Raw genomic sequence first — 23,602 nt, 5'->3', positions numbered from 1 at the left:
TCTGTTCAAGGGAAAGCCAGGCTCCATCGCCCACCAAGGTGGGAACCCACTCAGGGCCGGGCTGCTCAGACACCTGCAGTAAGGAGTTTTGAGTCCTCCAGCCTCTTTCAGGGCTTGACTTTTGCGACCCTGGTTCAACAAAAAGCCAAACTCTGCAGAACACTTGTTTTCCATCTTGTTTTAAACTGTTCCTCTACTCAGCTGTGTAAGGTGCTTCTAAATCCCTAACTACATTTATTCCAAATTCAGTCAAGTCTCATCCTTCATGATTATTTACTCCCAGTTTATTAGCCCTTCCTGAAAGTTAATACACTTGCTGTTAAAATTCTTGTCAAAATTAAAAAAATAAAAAAAAAAACCAACCCACACTCAAAAACCCACTGTTTTCTGTCACCCTTAACGGCCCACAGTTAAAGAAAATTAAACACATATAGGCTTGAAGCTACACCATATATTTGTAAAGAAAAATAATTTGACAAAACAAGATTACAAAGTATGAACTGAGCCCTTTCCAGAATTTGAAAGTACACAAGAGAAGTTGAAACTTTACAAAATGGACTTAACATCAGCAAACACCACTGAGGGTTATGAATATTACCCAAGAACACAGTTTTTTTTAATACTTTCTCAAAAAGCTTGGCCCACATACATCATTTCCAGATGAAACGCTCCCCCCAGACACACACAAATGTTGGTTTGGTTACAGCTTCAGGGATCAGTGCGGCACAGTGCAAGTTTCATTCACAGATAACAGAAGATACTTGAAGTAGGTACAAGAACATACTGCAGAAATATAGGATGCGCTCTCTCTCCAACCCTTTTCCCATCCCTCCAAAAGTGCCAAAAAGCAAGCACAACATACAGAAACACTGGGAAAAGTACACAAAAAGATGGAATCTTTAACAAGACAAGTTAATATTTGACAGCTTAAGAAAGAGGAAACAGTTGTATCAGGAAGTACATTGCTGTTAGTCATTAGAGCATATGTACATTGGAAGTCTGTACTCTGATTCTGTAGAAAAACTGAAGCTAACAAGTTTAGTCTCCATTCCTGAAATATGAAAATTGTTTTGAGAAACAGAGGCACAAAACGTAAGCACTATTACTTGAAAACGGCTTCTCAGAATAGCCTATTTGCCCACTCTGCAGGTCATCATTTCTCTATCTTTCAAGGAATGAGTATATATAAAACTACTTACTTCACCTAGTCTTTGAGTATATACAACCCTTTATTGCTTCTCTGAAAATCTTAAAGTCTTCCTGATCCCTAGTCTCCACCACAAAGTGTTTTCCCTTTTTTATGTTTGTTTCAAAGCAGATCAAACACTCTTTAGTCCTTTTAAAAGAAATCGTATTTTGGAATTTCTTACCCAAGCACATGAACATGATTTTCACCTGAAGCAATGTATTGCAGACTAGTAATGTAGAGTGCCTCCCTAAAGATGCTAAGTGCATCTTCAGCTACTAGAGGACTCTCTGAAGGCTATAACTTTGAAGTGCTTTTTTTTTTTTTTTTTTTTTTTTTTTTAAGAAAAACATGACTGACTGTACAAAATGGGAGACTAGTGCAATATGCAGCATTGATTGTTTATTTAATAAATATTTAACCCAATAATTGCCAACCAAGGCAAACAGTGCAGAAATTGTCACTTAAAGATCTACAAGAGTTTAACAACTTTTTTTAATAAAGTCTGTTGCTATTATACTTCCATACAATTATTTCAAAGAGGTTTTTCTCCTTCAAATTTGACTACTACCATTATAAAATATAGAAACATAGCATTTGATGTTTTAACAAGTCTTTACAAGTCTAACTTTTAACATTAATATAGGAAACATGATGCTTCTGTATTCAACAACTTATTAAAATGAATACTCTACTAGACTTTTTCCTGCACTGACTATTTTATAGTTCTTAGATACATCTTTCTTGGTCCTGGGTATACATTTAGAATGAAATAACTTGCATCTCACATTTATCCTGAGGTCAGCTGTGTAAAAAGGAAAGCCAATTCTGTAAGGATATTTGCAGGCTGTTTGTTCAAAACTCGAGGTTATTTTTAAACAAGCCAACATAAATTCCTGACAAAAAAACCCTCTCTCATTAATGTTTTAAAAAACAAGTTAGTGTTGCATTTAGGAAGTAATTCCAAAAACACAAGCTATCACAGCAAAATGCTACGCTACCCTACTGAAGTTTCAGCATGCATTTGCCAAAATGCTATTTGAAACTTAAACTATTTTGTAAAGAAAATGTATATATCCCTGTGAAAATCACACCAAGCTTCTCATCTCAAGATCCCAACCCTGGTCTGGGGGTTGCAATGCAACTCCTGCAAAGAAAACTCCATTGAAGCCTGCGGGAATCTGCAGAGTCTTTGGGTCTGCCTGTACAGATGTGGACACGTGATTTAGATCTTAGTCACCGACTGCAGGTATACAGATATGATCTTTTCAAAATCCCATTTTGAACACAGCAGTTATTTTCAATAGCACCAACAATCTCTCAGATACCAGCATCAGGCAAATACAGATAATATATACAATAATAGGTTTGTTTCTTCCTGAATCAGCATAACTGTTACAAGGCACTGCTTGGTATATGAAGTCATAAATAAGAGCAGAACAAGACAATTCCCAAGTTTTGTGACATTTAAGTTTGTAGTTAGGTCACATTTCAATTTATCACTATGTAGCATGGTCAGAACAAAAATAGTTTTATGGAACTCACGAAAACATTTATGACTGTTTCACACATGCTTACATTTTTCCTCCCCATATCCTGAAAATCCACATAACATGCCAATACGAAACATAAGGAAGTATGGGTTGTTAAATTAAGAAAATACAATATATTTTCCAATCTTCCACAAAAGTGTAACCTAGATATAACTCAAGTATAAGAAGCTGGAAAATTATCTGATAACATTGGCAATAGTCTATCCCTGCAGAGGAGTGAAAAATCTATTGTCTAGAGAATTCGTAGATTGAGGCACATCATAGCTGAAGATATTCAGGCATATTTTATGGCTAGACCAGAATTTTTCTGAGGAACCTGACTATAGGCTTCCCCTAAAAGCAGCTCCATCTGGTTTGAAACACCAATTGCAAAACACGGGGAAAAAAAATTTTTGGTCCTTAATCACTACTGTCTTCATCATCATCATCATCAGATACATCATTTAAAGGGGATTTAGGTGACTGGCTGTAGGAGTCTGATCTAGCGGACTGACAAGCAGTCATCTCCCCAGTAGATAGAAGATCGTAGCAGAAGTCGCAAATTCGCACAGGCTTGGAAGACTGGCTTGGCAGAAGAAATCTCTTTTCAGAGCAAGGCCCACACACGACAAAGCCACACTTGCGACAGTGGTGACGACGGTTGACAGGCGTAAATTTTGCTTTCTGACAGCGCATGCACACAGTGGCTTCCGAGTCTGGTACCCAGACAGCTGCATGTTCATTACTAGGAGTCTTCCCACTTTTGGAAAGCAAATCAGAAACACACTTATTTATGTGGTTCATCCACTCAGACTTCTCTGTAGCAGTGGCAGCATAAACTGCAAAAGACTTGGTTGGTGTCTTGATAAGCCACCCGTTCCGTAAATCTCCCTCGTCTTGGATGGAATCAATAGTGACATTTTCCAATGGAATTATGTGCTGTTTATTGTATTTCTTCTTCTGGATGACAATGTTACCATAAACAAGAATGTCATTGAACAGGAAAAACTGCCTTGCTTTGGGTTTCTTCCTACAAAGCTTCGTTAACACTCCTTCTCCAATCAGAACGCGACCAGGAATAGTCAAAGGTTGACCAGCTGCTCCAAAGCAGTTTTCCACTATACTTATTCGTCTTGTATTTGCTTCACTGTTTGCCAAGCGATCCACCATCTTTCACAAGTATCCTAAAATTAGAAAGAAAAGTTTGTCATTAGAACAGGACTGATTCAACAGCAGCCTTCTACAAGAAAAGTACTAACCCTACATCTCTTAAAATATCTAACAGAACCTGCTGGCTCAGAGACACTAACTTGAGCTAGATATTTAAATAAGTATTAACACCTAAGAATTTTTAGCAACTGATTAGTCTTTTTTAGAAGCAAAAATGTTCCATCCAGCTCCCAGCTGACAGCTATCTTTATCACACAGACAGCACTTACCTCTAGTAAGGTTCGTGCATGTCTGTCTGTACCCACTCTCTGGATAATAAAAGAAAGTGTCACCCAACATTCTGAATTCTAACACTGACAGAAACATTAACTTAACTTGAGTCTCCAAGCTGCTCAGCCAGTATTAACAGGACAAACACAAATGATATAATGGATGTTCACATAGGAAGGCATCATCCTCAGTAAGCTCCGTATTGCTCTTTTTCCAGAACATAAAGCTTAAATCATGTGCAAAACCCATAAATCCACCTACTAGAAGCATTTTACCCAGCCCACAGCCTGCACTCCCCACCACCTGCTTTCATGGCAGACTCTTTAGATACAAACAAGGAGTAAGTGGCGGGCTGGTAGCCCACCATCTGCTTGCCACTGCCTCTCTCCTCACATGATCTGAACCGCATCTACATCCATCGTGACTACGTAACGCAGACCACCCTAGAAGTCCAGTCATGCAGCTCTCATCTGCTCCTGAAAACACCTAAGGGACCTGCACTGGTCAGAAGTTCAGACAAGAAGCCCTTGCATTTCAAGCAGTGCTGATAAGCAACAATACTTCCATTTCAATTTTGGATTAAAACCACCCCTTGTTCCTTCCCAAGTAGCAAATAAGAGCAAGATCCTAAGTTAGGTGAACTGAAAATAAGCAGTTGCAATTCATACTTCTGCAAACAGCTCTTTGGCATGACCTTCCTTTTACTGTCTTCTACCCGGAGAGCTCTGAATAAGAGATATGCTAGTCAGCTCCAGATCTGCTGCCAAGACCCTTGCAAGTACGACTGGGACTTCTAAGAACTGTGTGCTTGATAAAGCCACGAGGCTGTCGTCAGAGCCAAGGGCAAACAAGATGTGCCACCTCAGAATGGGCCAAAGCCAGAGACCTTTCTCTAGGCTTCCAGGAGACAGCTCTCCTACTCGTTCCTTTTTACCTACTGAAGAGTTGATGCTCATGACACCTATTAGTGGACTCCACGTCTTTAAATAGGTTTGAAGGAGAGCATACAAGCAAGAATTCCAGTACCTACAACCCACATTTCCCAATACAATCCTACTTTAGAGAGTCCTCCCCATTCACCTGTCCTCTTTTAAATATACTTTGCCTGCCTTCAGTAAAGGATCAGCCTACAATGAAGATGAAATTGGGCTGAAACAAGACCTTGATTCTGTTCAAAGACTCTCAGACTCCGGCAAAACCCTGACTTAAAAAAAACAAACTTCTTATACACTACATCTCAGATACTTCCTTACAAAATATGGATGAACCTTCTGCACAGAATTCTAGTTGCAGAGAAGTCTCTCATCAGGCCTTACCTAAGTATGTTATACTTGCTCAGATTACACAAATCCACATTACCAAGGTTAAATGTGACTTAAAAAAAATAACTTATAGGTTACTGCTTTAAGACCTTAATTAGTTCTGTGAAAAATAATTTAAATTGAGTCCACTAAAACAGTTTCACAAGTGGGCTTACTCAGATACAACTAAACTGATCTTTTTTTTTTTTTAAGCTATGCGCACTACATCATCTTGTTTCAACAAAGTTTGATACTGAAGGTGGAAGAATCTATTAATAAAGGATATCATCCAGTACCTCCTCTGGATTTTCATTGCATGCTTCACAGCATTAGTTATGATATTTGATATGGTGATAACCAGTTTTATATATTGACAGTAGAGCTACAAAGACACCAAAGCTGACATTATTTTGATCCGCAGAAGGTCAAGATAAAACACAGAAACCAACTGATAAAAGAGTTCTCATGACATCTAATTGTGCTGCAGCGAGGCAGAAGCAAGCACACCTACGCAGGGTGCACACACCAGATAACAGTCTAACCTAAACCAGCAGCCCACCTCCTTCATTACCTGATCAAGTTTGGGGGGGGAGAGGGGGGGAAGGAGGCACTGAACAATTAAAAAGTATTTTCATAACAGTAAGTCATCTTTTCTGCAAATTACACTTATTTCTTGTTCTTCAATGAGAAGAACTACCTCTATCTCTATCTTCTTCATAAAATCCTTTGAGTACTAGAACGATGCTCCCTCTTTCTAGAGAGAAGACAGAACTGAGTCTGGGTGGAAGAAGAAATTTGAGTTATTTCAATCTCCTTCACCAGCCATACATTTCTGAACTGGTTATTCCTGTTACTCTTCTCTAGGCTTTTGAAGCTCTGTCCATAAACTCCTTTAGAAGAGATGCCCATAAGTGGACATGGCACTCCTTGAAGCCTTCTGCAGCAACAGATAAAGCCAAATCACATCTTGCAAGCTTGCGTCTTTCTGTGGCTGTGCTGATTTATGCTATCTGACTCCCCTCCCTGCTCCCTTGTGCCATTACAAGAACTATACGGTAAATTAGATCAGAGGGCTGAGCATCAGGATTAGAACAAAATCGAGTGTTTTAGGGCTAGGAGTGGGAGGGGAGGGTGATAGAGGGATAGACAGGGAGTTGGTGAGACAGTTCCCCACAAATACATTGGTGTATACTGACAAGTAAAACAGAAGTATTAAGTAAATAATTAATTAATTAAAAAAAATTTTTGAGAACAGCAAAAGACTGATGATTACATCAGTATGTTTTTTTTTTTTAAATGACATGATTATTCAGGCATATCCAAAATATACCTTTCAACAGACATTTCATTCCTTTCAAGCATTCCAAGTCCCAATTTGAAATTATGCACATGGGGAGTTATGCTACCTGCCTTTACCCATTTTATTCAGCAATAAGCTCTAGTCACAGAAGCAGGGGGGCAGGGGGGTTAAATATACACCTTCCAAGTATCTCCTATCACATGGCCTTTATCCAGGAGGCAAAGCACTGGCATTTGGGAGGAATTCTGAAAGACTTTTTAGTTAGAAGAGGTTTTTAGTTTAGAAGAGGTTTTTGTAGGTTTAAAAAAAAAAAAAAAAAAGAGAGAGAGAGAGAGCATGCGAGAGCGAGAGATCAGCTTCAACTTCTACTAACATACGAGTGCCAGTTAGCAGAAATGTTGCTGGCTGCCCCAGCTATTACCATTCCATCTACCAAGGAGAAAGTACCAGAGAGGGGACATAAATCAGCATACACACCAAGAAGTCTTCTACCTTATTTGCCATTGTCCTAGGCTGAAAGATCAAATTCAGATGACTGACTGCGGAAGAACAGGATTTTGTAAGGGTTAATTGCACATCCCTCACGTTCCCTGCAACATAGGGAAGGAATACAGTCAGGAGAGTGCAAAGAAGAGAGAACAGAGGAATATGCTTTTCTGAGGATACAAATCAATATGCATCATTTCTAAACTTGCATTTTTATATGAATTATCTGTGAGTTACAGCTGGTTATACGATTTGCCAGTCCACAGAAAAGAGCAATCATGCTGACGAGCTTCACTGAAACCAACTCTTGGCGTGAAGAAGTTGCCCTGGTTTGCMAGAATCGCTCACTGTTCTAGGGCCCGGCCCGGCGCAGCGCTCCCTGCACTCGCTGCTGGCAAACAGCAAACCCGCCCCGAGGTCGCCAGGGAGAGCTTTCAAAATACAAGTCACTGGAAAGGGACAGGACGGGAGAGAAAAGGCAACAGGTTTTAGATAAATGCCTTCTAGAACAACCTTAGAGAAAATAATTCTAGCCAAGATCATTTAATAATCATCATGATTTAAAGCCAAGATACATGATTCTAGAGCTTGTGCTGAAGATTACTTTCAGCTTGCTAAAATAACCACTTACTGGACTCAGGCAAGAATTTTGGGCAAGCTAAGGACTATTAGAAAGGAAGACAAGACGATCACCTCTCTTCTGGATTTAAACTTTACAGTCTATAATGTTCAACAAATTATTACCTACCAGCCTCAATTAAGGTAATGAGAGCCATTAGACTGTTGATGAATCATTTCCATCTTCTTACATGACATGGATTGTAGTTTTTCCACACTAAGAGCTTAGATTTTTTTTTTTTTTTAAAAATAAGCACTGACATTTTTCACAGTATTTTAAATTTTTAGAATTTAAAATTAAGAATTCATCTGAAATTCTGTGCACACTAATGCTTACTCACCTTTGGTGACCTGTTTTTTGAGGGAAGTTCAGAAAAGGGTAATGACAACAAGAAATTGCCAGGAGAAAGTGTGTCATGATTATAAAGACCAGAATAGCTCCATTTGGAAAAATTAGGAATACAAAAGGGGAGACATTCCAAGATCACAAGAAAAAAAAAAAAAAAAAAAAAAAGGGTACATTTCTTCCTAGGAGCACATAAAAGGAGGAGATATTAAATTAAAAAAAAATGCCCGGACTACTTCTACATTTTTAATAAGTAACATAACAACAGAACTTTGAGCTCAAGATGGAGTGGTCCCAAAGCCACGTGCGGTTATCTGTAATCGGTCTTTTAAAAATCACAATCTTTTCTTAAAGTGTATTCAGATATATTGTAAAAGATATCAGAGCATGTCCCAGAACCAGCTGGCAATATCCTCCTAACTGCCAACCATTTACTGACATTTTTATACTTTCTGCTGCAGGTCCTAGTGCTGGCCACTATGAAAAGCAGATATTGGATTACTATCCTCAAGATGCTGTGTTGGATCATGTCCTGAGATCCTGCAGTTTCTGAGTTACAGCAAGCTACTGGTAACGTACCCCAAATCCTCCCCAAAGCAAGTGAGAATAAAACATAGTCATGAGCTTCAAGAAGGACAGGTCAAACAGCTCCACTGAAGAGGAAAGGGGAGCGTTTTAAATATAGTCTCAGTTTATGGACACTGTACAGTCGAAAACCTCAAACCTAGCTGTTCATACTTTTATAATGCTTGATTCCAGTTTTACACTTTCTGTGTACAAACACCCAGGAGTCCCCCAGGCCCATAAGAAGGACCCAGCTTGTCCATCAGATTCATTCTCTGCATATGGATTGCCATGTAGTACATGCTGCTAGTCAACACAACACAGAAATAATCCGATGACCTTCTACGAAAAACACGCTGAACTCTGCCAAATCTAGCTGCACCACGAGCCGGGGGAGAGGCATGATGCCACCACTGCGCACAGCAGCCCCAAGCAAGACCAGCTCAGTACTGGCATCCCAACGGCTCATGTGTGTGGACCTACCGCTGACAACAACGACCGTTAAGGAGCCTGAACATTATTCTGAAGCTTGACCTGTTTTTTGGCATAATGTGAGGAAATTCATGATCTACATAGGATTCCTAGGTTTGGGGATCTTTAACAGCTGTAATAGTGTTGTTCTTTAAAAAAACTCTAAGTCACCCCTACAACACAGAAGGCCCACAGTCTGTCCTAGAAATTTAAAATACACTTCTAGGATGTGCTTTACTGAAGCTTATAGGTCTATTTCACAAAATAACAGGCTACAAATTTTGTGTAATTCAAAACTCTCCTTGTACACACCTTGAATGCTCTTTAGTGAAGCAAATACCATTCACAAGCAACTTTAAGCATTAACTGGATTCATAAGACACACTGAAAACAGCAAAATTGACTTAAGAGCATTAACTGAACAATTTGTTGGCTCCAGCTTCTTGGTGTATCAGCTTTTCTGAATAAATAAATCTCAGTTCTCAAAATGCTGTAATAGAAATACCTTCAGTTTGTCTTCATTCTCACACACAGATGTTCTCGCTAAGCCCAATTCTAGATGAAGATGCTGGGCAAAGGCTTTCATTACTGTAGCATAACGTGCAATTTAAAAGTAACAATTTATTTTATTATACAAAAAGCCCCAACTCCACTACTCTAAGCAAAACTGCCTTTCACACCAAATTATTCCTATTTTAACTCACAAGAAGCTTCTGCAGATATAGCAATATAATATACCGAGATCTTCTTGTCTCTCTACTTGTTTTACCTTTGTATCATAGTAGTGATAAGAATTATCTTAAAAATGATCAAACGTAGATGTTACTTACACCTTTAAAGCACTAACAAGTTATCCTTTTATCTAAAGTAAATAAAATGCATATTCAGCAAGTTAAGAACTTCAGTAAATAGAGGACATTGCAGACTACTGCAACAGCAGAATGGTGCTGCTAGAGTCACTGCACACTGACAAGTTGCCTTCTACGTCATTGTTTCTCTTTGCCACTGCACACCGGTGATCTCCCCAAACTCGATACTTGTACATTCTCCTCTGCTAAATAAGATATGTACATTTTACATGCTAGCTCTACTACTGTGGGAGCCTAGACTAAACTAAGGAGCGGGTGTAGTTGAAGACAGATGAGTCAACTAAAAAAAAATAAAAAAAAATCTTGGCCGACACGTATGGTTACAGGTAACACTATCAGAAAGTTTTCTGCTACCACCTTTGCAGCTGACAGGATCACCACAGGGCAGAACCATAGATAATGCAAGGCAGTGATCAGAGGGGAGAAATGAGATAAGATATTATGTGTTAGAGACATAGGAAATGTTTTGTGCTGAGCTGCATGCAACTTTATCCTTGCTCAGTGCGCACTGGCATCATGGCTCCCTGCAAAACATGCATAAGCAGGATGCAGGAGAGGGATGCAACCCGAGCAGCCTTACAGCAGGACCAACAGTGCTTCATTATGTTCTGGCCTGGGCAAGAACAATTCTTATCCAGTGTCCTTCCAAAAAGCAATAGAAAAATGATACTTACACAGTGTCTGTTAATAAGCCTCTAATTTTTTTAATTATTATTGGTTTTTAATTTTTTTAATTATTTTTTCTTCAACACTGCTTTAAAGGAGGATGATGCCACTGGCCTTACCATAATTGCTAGTTCATCTATCATCTTTACAATTAGCAATTACTGATTAAGTTTAAATACACTAAAATCCAGAGGCAGCATTACATTAATACAAACAAGGTAGTCTAGACCTTTCAGAGTTATGGCCTCAGGATGCTGACAGCTCCTTCGTTATTATGTATACTCAAAACTAGGGCAATAACTTTAAAGAAAAAAAAAAGTGTATTTAACCTGCTGAAAAATGTAGAAGAACTCAAAACTAATCAACACTAAGGTCCATTTAGTCCTAAAATCTCTCCAACAGATATGAGGTATTTCCAATACAGATTCAACAAGCTCAGTAATGAAATGTTTACTAACTACCAGTATCTGATCACACCATTTGAATGGAAGAAATAGGATCAGAGCAAGCTAGGCTGTAATCTAGATATTGTTGCAGTGAAGTAAATACAGAGAATGAAAATAACAAGATTCAGAAATGCAGGAATACAGAAGGAATGAAATTTAAAAAAAAAGGTAGAGACAGCATTATCCAGTTATCATACAAAACCCCTGTTCTCTTACTTGCATTTGTGCAAACATGTAGACATCAGCAACTACATTCCACTGTGTATATTCAGAATCCACTTTCCTTCTTCCCTAAGGATTAATTTACATGCTGTATTATAAAAAGTTTCTGCTTAGGGCCACTTAGCAAAAGGCTCCTTAAGACAAAATCAAAAGCGTAAAACAGTTTTTCATGTCTAATTCCACAACTCCAAGGGTTTGAATAAGATATAGATCTCAAATAAAATTCTGCTATTCTGTCACACACACACATATATATGTATATCTCTCTCAATATCACAAGTTAACCAGACATGAAAGTAACAGAAATTTAGCAAAGCTTTTACAATCTGGAGATAAGCAAATCAGAAACCTAAGAAAGATGAAGACTATCAGCAAACCAGATATCTAATATGCATTAAACAACTGATCTGTAAGATGACTCCTCTTTTGACTTGATCTACAGAAGGGGGGGGGAAAAAGGGGGGGGGGAGAGAAAATTACCCTTTCTTAAGACAGTTCATCAGGCAGAATAAATCATCTAACATACGCTAATAAATAACATGATTTTTAGTAATGAGTTGCAATTTATTATTATATACTGGAATATCATGTCACACTCATTTAGCTTTCCTCTTATGTTTGTCTTGTCTATGCAAGACAGACATGCTAATTTGACTTAAGGTCAAATATACATGAACACGAAGAATTAAATTACCTAAAACCCTCATACAACCCTCTGAAAGCTTAACCTGAAGGGAGAATTGCCCTACTTTTTGTGGACAATCTTTCAGCTCTGAAGGCATTTCAGTACAGTACAATCTCTATTAATATTACACGTATTGCTCTCAAGAACAACACAACTCTTTTTGCACTGCAGCTGAGTAAAACACAAGGTAAATTTCTGATGCGCAGCATTGTTTTGAAGAAATTCTATCGAAGTCCAATGCTTTGAGAACATTTTTATTAGGGAAAATTGTGGAACTAAACGCATTCACAGCAAATATTCTACAATTCTTGATACAGGGCAGAAAAATCAGCATAAATTGTGAGCCTTACTTTGGCCTCACTAGTCCCACACCCTGCACAGCCTCCCTCAATGCTTACACGAAAGGACTCCATCACTTCTCCCAAATGTTTCACTGCGTTGTGCTCTGCTGGCAAGACGATGCTGCTCTGCACATAGATCTTACTAGCTGTAAGCAGCATCCAACTGCTCAGGCACAGAGCAGCCATATCTGTCAAGAACCATACAGATAACAGAGCTCGATTAAAGGTGATATAAAAATACCCAAAAAAGGGACTTGATTAAACTTTATTCCTATAATTCAGCACATAGAATAAAATACTGAGGAAAATGAAGTTTTAAGTACCCAGTAAGCCATGTACGATCTCATTAATATTTCATTCTATATTTTACAGTAACCTCAATACATCTATAACAATTAACTGCAGTTTCTTTTAAGTACATTTCTTCAAAGATTCTGCACTTGCTTTTTATAAAACAGCAAGAGACTGCTACAACCGTATAGAAAGTCAGACAAAATTAAAAGAAATCATACCAAAAAAATACTATGTTCAGAGAAGTAGGAAATACATGAGTATGACATGAACTGCTTTCTAAAGGTCTTTGGCAGTGATAAAAACTTACATGACAGCAGCAAGTAAATGCCTGGACTATGCAGGAGCTAGCTGTACTGGATGCCATTTAAAACATATGACAATGACTGTTGCTTACAGAGAACTATAGCCTTCTGAGAAACCATTCTCTAATTTTGTTCAGAAAAGTATTCTGGAAACTGTTGTATTTACCAAACTGGCCGGCTCTCACAAGTGGGACGAGCTGGGAAGAACGCAGCACACAGCCTGCTGGTATTGGGGAGACCTGACTATCAAGAATAAGAAAAGCTATGTTATGACACTGCAGCAAAATAAGAAGGAACGACAGATTAAAAAAAGATTAAATCAAGGAGAGGATGGCAGCAGAAAAGGAGGCAGTAAGACCCCTCTGAACTTCAGAGGCGTATCCTTTAGCCAGAATCACTTTCCATTAATTTGGTACAATAACGAGCAAGGGCTGCAGTGATCAGAAGGGCACTGGTAGCTGGGCAGACACTTCGTTTCAGCAAACTTTTTATTTATGGCTCACTCCTCTTCCTGCAATCGCCCTTCATGACAACTGTCATCTCATTTTCTTTTAACTAGTCTTTAATTATTTAAGAATTTAGGGAACGGGTTTCTGGAAGAAGCAGTCGATGCTGCATGCCCCTCATTACCAGAAAGGCAAGCTGGAAGGCTGTCAAGCAAAGTGTTAAGAGTCTGCTGGCACGACCAACTTAAGCAGAACAGCACAGAAAAATCTAAATCTCTCTTACCACACCAAACACAAATTTAGCAGAGACTTCAGACAAGAAGGAGGCTTATCAGTATTTATCAAAAAGTGTACCAGTATTTGGTGGGTGCAAATGCCAAAAGTTAACAACAGTGTGAAAAATGGTGCAAAGAAGGAATAGCACACAGCCTCTAACAAAGCCACAAGAGAGAAAGCACTGGGAAAGGTGGCAATACCACAGCAGCTTTGCATTACTCTCTAAGGAAGTAATGAAAGCCTCAAAGCTTATAGCATTTTAATCCAAACACTATAGAGAAAACACAGTACAAGCATCCATCAGTATTACACTAGCAGGAAAACAGAATAGGTGATACTGTGACTCTCGTTCACCTCTCGTTTCTGTTATTCTCACTGTAATGTTTTCTACACAAATGTAATTTTTCCACCCTGAGCACATCACTTCCTGCATTGCACAAGCCTGCCGGATAACCACACCGCAGGGAACCGCAGAGCCAACTCCATTACAGGTATATCCAGAGTGAACCAGCAGGCCCAGCCTTTGATTTGTCTCAACCTGCTGGCAGCGCTTCTCAAGCGGGCCGCAAACTTGCAGGAACCATTTGGGAAATACGTTAACAGCAAGCATATTACTGTCTACTGTACAACTTGGGAATACTCGACTTTCTAATATTTTAGAACTCTTAATATTAACTAATGCTCTTCAAAATCCTTTTAATATTCTAGTATTTCTCAGTTTAGTGTTCAGTGATATCCAAATACAGCATTAAAGACAAAAGCCTCCATCTGTCTAGTAGGAGGTGATCCTATAATTGCCATGATCACCCAAACAGGTCTGTATTTTTCAAGCACTCCTGCAAATGACTGTTGCAAGTCTAGTCTTACTACAAAACTCCTCTTGACTGTACAGGGCATAGCAATCCCTATTTAAATTACCTAACATCTTACAGTTCAGTAATTCTTTCAGTAAGTTACAGTTAATTTAGTACACTACTTTACAGCTTACAAAGAAGGTCTGCTGTTTTAATTCACTAGTTGCATAAGAACTGCTCATAGCATATAAATGATCCTAAATGAAAAACAAAAACAAACATTATTTATTGTCAAACCTGAGAGACAAGTGCATTACCCTTAAAATTTACAATAGCCATTATCTGACTGAGCTAAGAAAGCACAGAAAGCCCAGTTGTATCTTGGGGACAGAGACTGTTTCTAGGTAGCTCTATTAAAATGTGGCCTTACACCAGTCTAATCACACCATCTCCCTCTTTCCCAGACCCACTCCAAAGCTAATTTGGGTACAGGAAGCTATTTTGAGCAAGAGACTGTTTTGCTAAGCAGCGTACGTATTAGCACGGCGAGAGACCGGGGGTAGCAGAGCAACAGGGTTTGACCGCCCAGGCCAGCCTGACGTTAGCTTGCACGTCCCCCGAGCTGCCACACGCAGGCAAAAACCGCCACCGATCTGCATGCTCCAAGACTGGATTCGGGACATCAGCTTCTCCTGAGGTTTAGGGCTTAATGTGGCAAACCTCAGCAGGAAAGGGAACACCCATCTAGCCTCGCCTGCTCCCACGTCCCCAGTGGGCTGCGAGGCAAAATAATCCTAGAGGAGAGGACAGAGCAGTCCGCACCTCGGAGGAGGCCTGAGGAAGGCAGCGATGGGAGCCGGCTGCCGTCGCTGGCCAAGCTCGGCCAGCGCGCAGCCTGCCGCGGCCCTGTCCCGCAGAACAGGCACCCCTGCGCCGAGCGAGCAACACGTCAGACCCACTAAAGAGAAACACGGAAATTCAGATTTGAGGAGTCCCAGTAAAAGCATTAAAGCTTCTTAGCTGCTCCCTATACTTTCTCGCGCGCAATCACAGTGGCCGTCTCAGCACAGCTCCCAAGATCACTCATCAGTGCGTTTCGGTCACCAAATCGGAGAGCTTCAGCACTTCTCCTCCGGGAAGCCAAAAGGTCGCCGAAGAGAAAACAGCAGAGTCCGTGTTTGGGCAATCAGGGGCCAACCGAGACAGCTGGGAAAGCAAGGCAGCCCACCGAGGCGGGCACGGGGCCGCGCTGGGAAGGGTCGCCCAGAGCCGCGGCACCACCACGCAGCCCGGCCCCCGCAGCCCTGGCGGGCGAGGGACAGAGTGCGCCCGACGCACGCGGCGGTCTGCTGGAAGCACCAGGGAAAACAGCACCTACGGGAAAGCAAACTGCGCTAAAAGGCTGGTCACACCAACCTACTACAGCAGAAGACAGAGCACAGAGGAGACTCCATCCACGCCTAGAGCAAGTAGGAATGGTTGTATCCTGCCCCCACCCCCCAGAAATTCACTCGAAAAAGTATCTGAATTATCAGACAAGGGGGAAGAGACCCCACTGCTGAAGCCCCGGAGCAACTTTTTTAAAAATGAGATCAGCTGCTATTCCTGCTGCCAGGCTGCTATTTACAATAAGCCACGACAGCCGATGCTGGTTTTGTCCCCTGGCATGATAGCTACAGAGCTGCTGCTGCAAGGAAATACCCATTTCTCTGGGCTCGCAGCTGGTAGCCAAGGGCTGAGGCAGCACAGGGAGCAGCTTCCTAAACTCACCGCTTCTATGTTGTGCCTGGCTTTTACCCAGGAGCACCTCCCGGCCTTACCCTGCTGCCGCCAAGCAAACCCTTCCCCAAGCAACAACAGTTTCACAAGGCTGGAAACAGCCCTTGCGAAAGCCGCTGCTGCTAGCCAAGCCTCTGCTGTTTACATTGCAAAATCCTCAACGCCTTTCAAGATGTAACCAGAAGATAACCAGCACCTGCATCTGGAAAACAGGTAAAGGCTGGAATAATAATAAAAGCTGAAGTTCTATAAACACATGGTGGATTAGGCCTGCTTGTTCACCTGAACGATGCTGCCAATTCAACACCAGCAAATTGATCTGTCAAAGGTCAGAAAGCAAGAATCAGAAAATTAAAAATATATCAAGTACTTGCAGCTGCCAACTTACTGGAACTGATATAAGAAGCTTGGAAGTAAAACAGCTGAGTATATATACATATTCCCTATTAATGAATTGAACAAACAACTGGAAGAGAAAAAAAATGCAATATTCAGATTAAATCTTTGCTGTCATGGGAAAATACTCTTAACTTCCCCTTTGCATGTATTTAAGAGCATTAGCAGTGGTCAGCTTAGACTGGTGCTTGCAAACTGCATCTTTTATCTTAACCAAAGCATCTGGAACATATATCAGAATATTGCTTCAAGAAGAGTTTCCACAGATTTTAAGACCTAGTTCTAGCTCCTTCCATACCACATGCCAGCAGAGCTCCCTGCAACCCTGAGGTGCTAAGAGGGATCAGAAGGAACAGCAGACAACGGACCAGTGCCTTAAAAATGTGCTGGAAGAGTCAAGGACAGCGGAGAGGGAGCCTGAAGTGCTGCTCGGGCTTGGTAAGCTGAGCAATGCGAGTCCCGCGCGCTGGGTGCCCAGACCTGCAGTACTGCAGTTCCAACCCCAAATATCTGAGCTTGACGCATACGAATACCACCACACTCGACATTAAATGGACACGGGATGAGGGCCATGAAAAATCAATGGAAAGGATCCGGCCAATTGCAGTGCAAGCTAGAACATGCCTTAAGTTTCACTAACACAGCACAACGAAGCAAATCCACAGCCTCCACGTACCTTCTAAATCTTGAAAAAAGTGGACTTAAATACTCCCAGAGGAAAAAAAAAAAACAAACAGAATCATCAATAAAAAAAAATAGATCTAGACACAGCAGTTCTACAAGAAGTGTTGCCAAATCCATTTTGCAAGCAAGATCAGATTGGTTACATAGCAGAAACTGGCATGTGTTAATGACTGTATTTAGACACATACATGTGGACATCTCTACACTTCACACAAGTCACACGTAGTATAGGAGCCTTTAAGATTTTATGACATACTTCAGGCCACAAACTAGCTAAACGCTAGCTAAACTCTCTCGCGATCGATGTGAAGAGGAGGACTTGGTCTTCAGTGACTGAAATAAACACTCTTTGAGAGCATGCTTCCGGAAGCAAGTACAGCACCTGCAATCTGCAAGTATAGAATATTTACAGAAAGATCACTGATGTGTACCTTTAGCATATACACTGAAAAGGGCACCTCCGAAGGTTTTGGAGCACATGCTTGTTTTAGCACTTGAGCTACCAAACATCTACCTTCAAGCGAGTTCTCAAGTTAACAGAATTTTGTTTTCCCTTTCTTCATGAATACGCACATCTCTCACTGACACCTGACTTAGTTCACTGAACTAAGTCTCTTCGCTACATACAAGTACTTAAAACAGCCAACGTAAAACAGAAAACAAAGTTTACTTTATCGACATTATCAGGGAAGTTACTGAATTTTATTAACAGTCCAGTAAGGACTAGACTATAAATAATTGATTATAGCATGACCAAGCTATAGAAAGAGTTAAAATGTCAAAACTAGGCAAGAACCATGAACTTCTTACCGATAACTGCAACGTGAAAGGACTTTTAACCAGCCATGTTTTACAACACAGCAAAGTCTTCCCTTGCAGTCCCACAATTCATAAGCTCAGCACCAGCACCACATCATCTCAATTTCATTTTTTTATTATATCAGTATTCATTATTTTCACATGCACATGACCTTTAAAAATTCAGATATCCTATTTAGGAAGCAAAGGTGTATGATACAGAGATTTCTTTTAACCAAATCAATATTTCCAAGCATTTCCACAGAGCTAAGTGAGACACAAGCCCAGCAACAACACTCAGCTTCCTTCTCTGACCAGGTGGAAGCATCTTAAGACAAGAACAACACAACAACAAGTTAAGTAAATCAAGAAATCTCCGCTTTGGGTGACAACTCTAGCATTACACTGTGGAAATACTTTCAGAAGGCCATGTAGCTGGCCATTACCTTCCAAGGGTAGCTCATGCAGCACTGCTGCAGCGCATTTCAGTACTATCGGAGGGAAACCAGAACATTCAGACATACTTAATACTACTTGATTAAAATATTTTAAGAAACTAACAGCTACATTGCTGCGTGTGAAAAGGACTACAAAAAAAAAAACCCACACAAACAACTATCACTTCTATCACTAGTTCACCGAGAAGAACAGACTATGGGCAAGTATGAGTAGCCACAGGAAACCTTCTTATTACCACTTTAATTAAACCAACGGAAATAAATCACTCAAACTGGTTGTAAAAATGGCTCTAGCCACAGTAAATGTGTGTGCAGGAGGGCTGTCGTCAGGCTGCAGCCACCGGTCCTGCAGAAAGTATCGTCAGCACAAATGAGGGATCGCAGGTAGGTTGAGCCGAGCCGGGTGTTTCAGATCAAACTATGTCACACTTTGGCATGTACCCCTTTACTTCAGAAAGTTTGATAACATTAAAATTTTGCAATCATCAATATGTCATGATCCCCTCTCAGCAATATCATTAATTATGTAACTTACATTGCCCTGCTCTTTCTTGACCAAGCTTTACCAATGATGCTGTAAAAATTTGTCAAAGTCTTCAAGGTAACCAGCTCTAGTCAGTTATAGCCTGCGTGTTAAAAGGGCAATTTGTTCACCATGCTCCTAATCTAGACAGGAAGTTACAAAATCACTTTCACATACAGCTTTCAGAACAGAAGCACACTGAAAAATCAGTCTGAAAAGTTTTATACTGTCAGCTATTGACAGATAAGTCAGGAGAAACTTAAAGAAAGGCGGGGGGGGGGGAAGAAGTCAGTTCCCGAAAGAAGCCTGTAATCACAGCAGCTTACTGTATGTGCCCTTCTCAAGAAATGCACTCACCACCCTTTTTTCCTTTCTACTGCTTGTCAAATCCGTTTGATGCATTTTGAAGTTGCAGGGAAAGCACTTGGCGCACAGGCATTAGAGCACTCAGCACAACCCAGTCCTCCGAGTGCAATAAACCGTGTCCAGAGAACTGTAGGGTCTCCTAGCCCGCATGGCTGTCATCCAACAGGACATCTTCCTGTGCTCTTCTGTAAGACTGAGGCCCATTAATACTGCCCCAGAGATGACAGGAGCTAGGAGAAACTTTGGAAACTGCGCAGACATTTGCATTGAAGTTAACAGCTGCGCCATTCGCTGTCCTAAGGAAGATGCTATTTGGCAAGTTCAAAGACGCTGCACACAGTACACTCCTTAATATTAATGTGCACTATCAAAGTACACACACGTTGCAGAAAAGCACATGCCAAAAAACATACTGCAACTTTGCATTTGGCAGAAGGCATATGAAGTCCTTAGAAGCAAAAAGGTAACCTCTTGATTTGAGGTACGAGAGGCATCTAGTGAAAGGTAAATCTGCTGATAGGAAGATCAGACGCTGCTAGCGAGCAGCTCCCTCTGTATACAAATGTCTGCTTGAACGAGCAAAGTTTCCCAGTGTATTGCATCTCAACACCGTAACTAACTGCTCACACATGAGCATGTAATGAGGATGAACAAGAGAGATTTGAAACACTTAAAATTTTAGGTTTTTCTTCTTTAGCGTTTATACAAAATGCCCAAATTCTGCTATATTACATACATGATGTGCTAAGCACTGTTTTGCTGTAAAACATCATGATGCAAGGAGAAGAGGAGGAAGCCATTATCTTCAAAATAATTTTTAAAATCCTCAAATTAACTTATTTTTATCATCCACTGGTAGGTAACAAAAATGTACCATTAAATCCAAGCCAGCAGCACTTTTACCAACTTTAGAAACAAAAATAAATACACCAGTGCGTTTTTGTCTATGAGTACTAAAATGTCAGGCTGAAAAATGAAGTAATATTCCTTTAAAAAGCTCTTTAGCACAGTAGTGTTTCTTTTCAAGAAAAGAGCATCTTTGTCCTACAACTCTCCATCAAGCACCTTCTCATACAAGCAGACCCATTTATTTCAATGGGGCTACTCATACGGGGAAGAATTTGCAGGACTCTACTTGCTAACACAGCTGTCATCACACCTTATATTTTATGGCAACATTATCATACTAAAGTTTATTTTAAACATGTTCTACCATACCTGTCTACAGGGTAGCTTGTCTTGCACTCTCAACTATGAAAACAAGTCCTCCACTACACCATGAAAACAAAAGGTATTCTACAATATAAAGCTTTGTATTTGATGTATAGGGAAAAAAATAAATATGTGGTTCTACTCCAAAAAGTGTATTTTTGCACCTTATTTACTCTCTTTCAGAGCAATCCCCAAATTATCACATTTCCATCAAATTACTGAATTAATCTATGAAAGCAGTAAAACATACATATACAACCATCAACAACCACTAAAAAAAAATTACACGAGTTAAATGGAAAAATAATCTTGAATATTAACAGAGCTTGGAATAAGTCAAAAGCATACTTTTAGAACTTAAAGCAGTATAGAATAAAGTTAATACAAAAAAAATGAGAACATTAAGTTAACCAGCTTTCTTACCTACCAACATCTAATAAAAACTTATCTGTAGTTAACAGTAGAGTTCCTTATTTGGTGTCACCCACTAACAAAAGTCAAGGGGAAAAAAAAAAAAAAAAAACACACACACTCCTACTTTGCACGCTGTTTGTTTGCTTGGCCAATACATCTAACATTTTAGTTACCAGCAATTTTTCAGAAAATTACATCTTCAGGCATAAAAACAACTCTGCCTCCACAACATGCTGTATCTTGACCCTAAACTTTCATTTTAACTTGTCTAGTCCCCTTTGGGGAGGACAAATCACCAAAAATCCTTCAGTGTAACACAAACTGTTCATAGCCTGCCCTACAGACAGCACCTTTCCGCCTTTATCGCACTCACTCAGCTCCTCCTGGCAGGGTAAATTAGATCTGCCAAATTCTGCGATATCGCGGCTTGTTTAAAACTACAGCTCCATGCCACTTCTACTGCCCTGACCAAACGAGAAGCAGCCTTCCCCCATCCATAACCACAACGGTGAAGCCAAAGAGTCACAACGCCATCTGAACACAATAGCCACTTTACTGATGATAGTTTTTTGTAAGCTAACGGGCTTCAGGAAGTTACCAGAAGGTCTTCTGTTAGTCCAGGGAAGCATTTAATACTAACTCAAATCTCAGTCCATAATTTAAGCAAACAGAACGCAGCCCTTGCTAAAGAATGATTTCATCCCTGCTTTTAATGAAAACTTGCTCCTAGATGAAAAGATACTACTTTGATTAATTCTGAATGATAGGAAGAAGGAAACTGATCCAGCTTCCCCTGTTGGAAATTTCTACTCACTAGTTTTCATTTAAAATTTAAGGGACTTCCTCTGTGTAGCTTTCTACACAGAACAAACCTCTTAATCTCTCCAAAAGCCACATGGTCTATTTGTATTTAGAAGGAAGAATTTGGGAGTCATACTTACAAGGCTTCACTTTCACTGCGTTTTGGACACTTAGCTAGGATGATGTTTCAAACATCAGCAACACTGCCATAAAACACCCAGGAAAGCATTATTGAACAAGTTGAGCTGATATACATGCCATTCAACTATATAAGGATTCTCATTTCTCACTTGATTAGTCAACAGTATTTAGACTGCATGGTTCAAAAGCAAGAAAATTTGCATTCATTGCTAAAGACTTGATCCCTTTCTCATGCTGATGTGTGCAAACAAAACAAGTCATCTGTAGGAGCTCAACACTGATTACACTGCAATCTTTAAATACTTCCCTTCCTTCAGATGGCCATTCCTGAAATAATTCAAAATATACTATTCTTAGAATGTGAAAGCTGAGTATTTAAGTTCTCTCTCTATTTGGGGAAAGTAAAAGGAATTAGTAATCTCAGTTCTGAATTTGACTCCAGTTTTCTGGGTTTGATTTCAGACTCACTTTGCCTACTGTATTAACCGCGTCTAAACATAAATTGTTAGGCACGTTAGAGCCTGAAGCGTATTGCTTGTCAAAAAAGCATCAATCCCTGGAGCAATCGCTCAGCGCACTGAAGAGACCGTCCTAGAAACTAGTGATGCTCCTGCGGCCACCCTCAGCAACGCGATCGGAAGATGAGCAAAGCAGTTCTTAGTATCTGGTTTCCAACATAACAGCTAGTTTGGGGCATCACACACTATTGCACTGAGGCTTAACGTCGAAACTTAAGCCAAAGCCGTTTTTCCTTAGCCAGGACACATTAGACGCCAATATGCACTCTCAGTAGACCAATTCACTGTTTTGTTTTGGTCATGAAGAACAGTTTATTCACTAGCCGTTTATAAGTTCAGGCGTTTCTGCGCACAGCATTTCAAATGAGGCCAAAGGAAAAACATGCGGCCAAGACGCCTTTTCTCGAGCCACTTTCAGACAGCTTATGCGCCCCATACATTTTAAGCAGATCAGTCACATTCCTCTCCAAAAGAGGTGAATTTAACAGCAAAGTAACAGGTTTCCTGCTGAAAGATGCACCATCCCCACTCTCGCTTTTTAAGCCACAGCAGCCAGAGTCCTCAGGCAGGGCGGCCGCTTCGCTGGCTCGGAAAGTGACCGGCGGCTCGGAGTCGGGAGGCCGCCACGCCGCCAGCGCCGCCGCCGCGCCAACTCGAGCTCCAGGCGCTTCAAACACCCCGCGAAGCGCCGCCCCGGGGTCCCGGTGGCGCCGCGCTGCTCCCGCCGGGGCGGCCCCGGCCCCGCCCGGCCCCGCCGCGGGCCGCGGGGCTCCGCGCACTTATGTAACAGCCCGGGGCGGCCGGGCTCGGGCTCCGCTTTTGTTGTTGTTGTTCTCTCCCTTTTAGAGACAAACCCGCTTCAGAGCCGGGAACTCCGTCTGCGCCTCGCGGCAAAAACAAGCGCCCGCGCCGCCCCGGCCTGCCCCC

The 23,602-nt window shown here is 40.8% G+C and overlaps 1 protein-coding gene across 2 annotated transcripts in view; it reads right to left on the bottom strand.

The window, feature by feature from the left end:
- Positions 1-431: 431 nt before the first annotated feature.
- PLEKHF2 (pleckstrin homology and FYVE domain containing 2) overlaps positions 432-23,602 on the bottom strand; it is a 23,572-nt gene continuing 401 nt past the window's right edge. The window contains exons 2-3 of one of the 2 annotated variants that reach the window (XM_026060155.1): positions 7,252-7,349; positions 432-3,902 (exon numbers count right to left, since the gene is read on the bottom strand). In XM_026060155.1, the coding sequence (XP_025915940.1) occupies positions 3,139-3,888 (750 nt within the window). In that variant the 5' untranslated portion in view covers positions 3,889-3,902; positions 7,252-7,349 and the 3' untranslated portion in view covers positions 432-3,138. The remainder of the gene's footprint in view (positions 3,903-7,251; positions 7,350-23,602) is intronic. The other variant, XM_026060154.1, reaches the window with a different exon arrangement.

The sequence above is a fragment of the Apteryx rowi genome, unplaced genomic scaffold (genome assembly GCF_003343035.1).
Source record: "Apteryx rowi isolate R43461 unplaced genomic scaffold, aptRow1 scaffold_165, whole genome shotgun sequence".
Taxonomy (NCBI): Eukaryota; Metazoa; Chordata; class Aves; order Apterygiformes; family Apterygidae; genus Apteryx; species Apteryx rowi.
The sequence above is the reverse complement of the archived record's forward strand: the minus strand, read 5'-3'. Positions and strand labels throughout refer to the sequence as shown.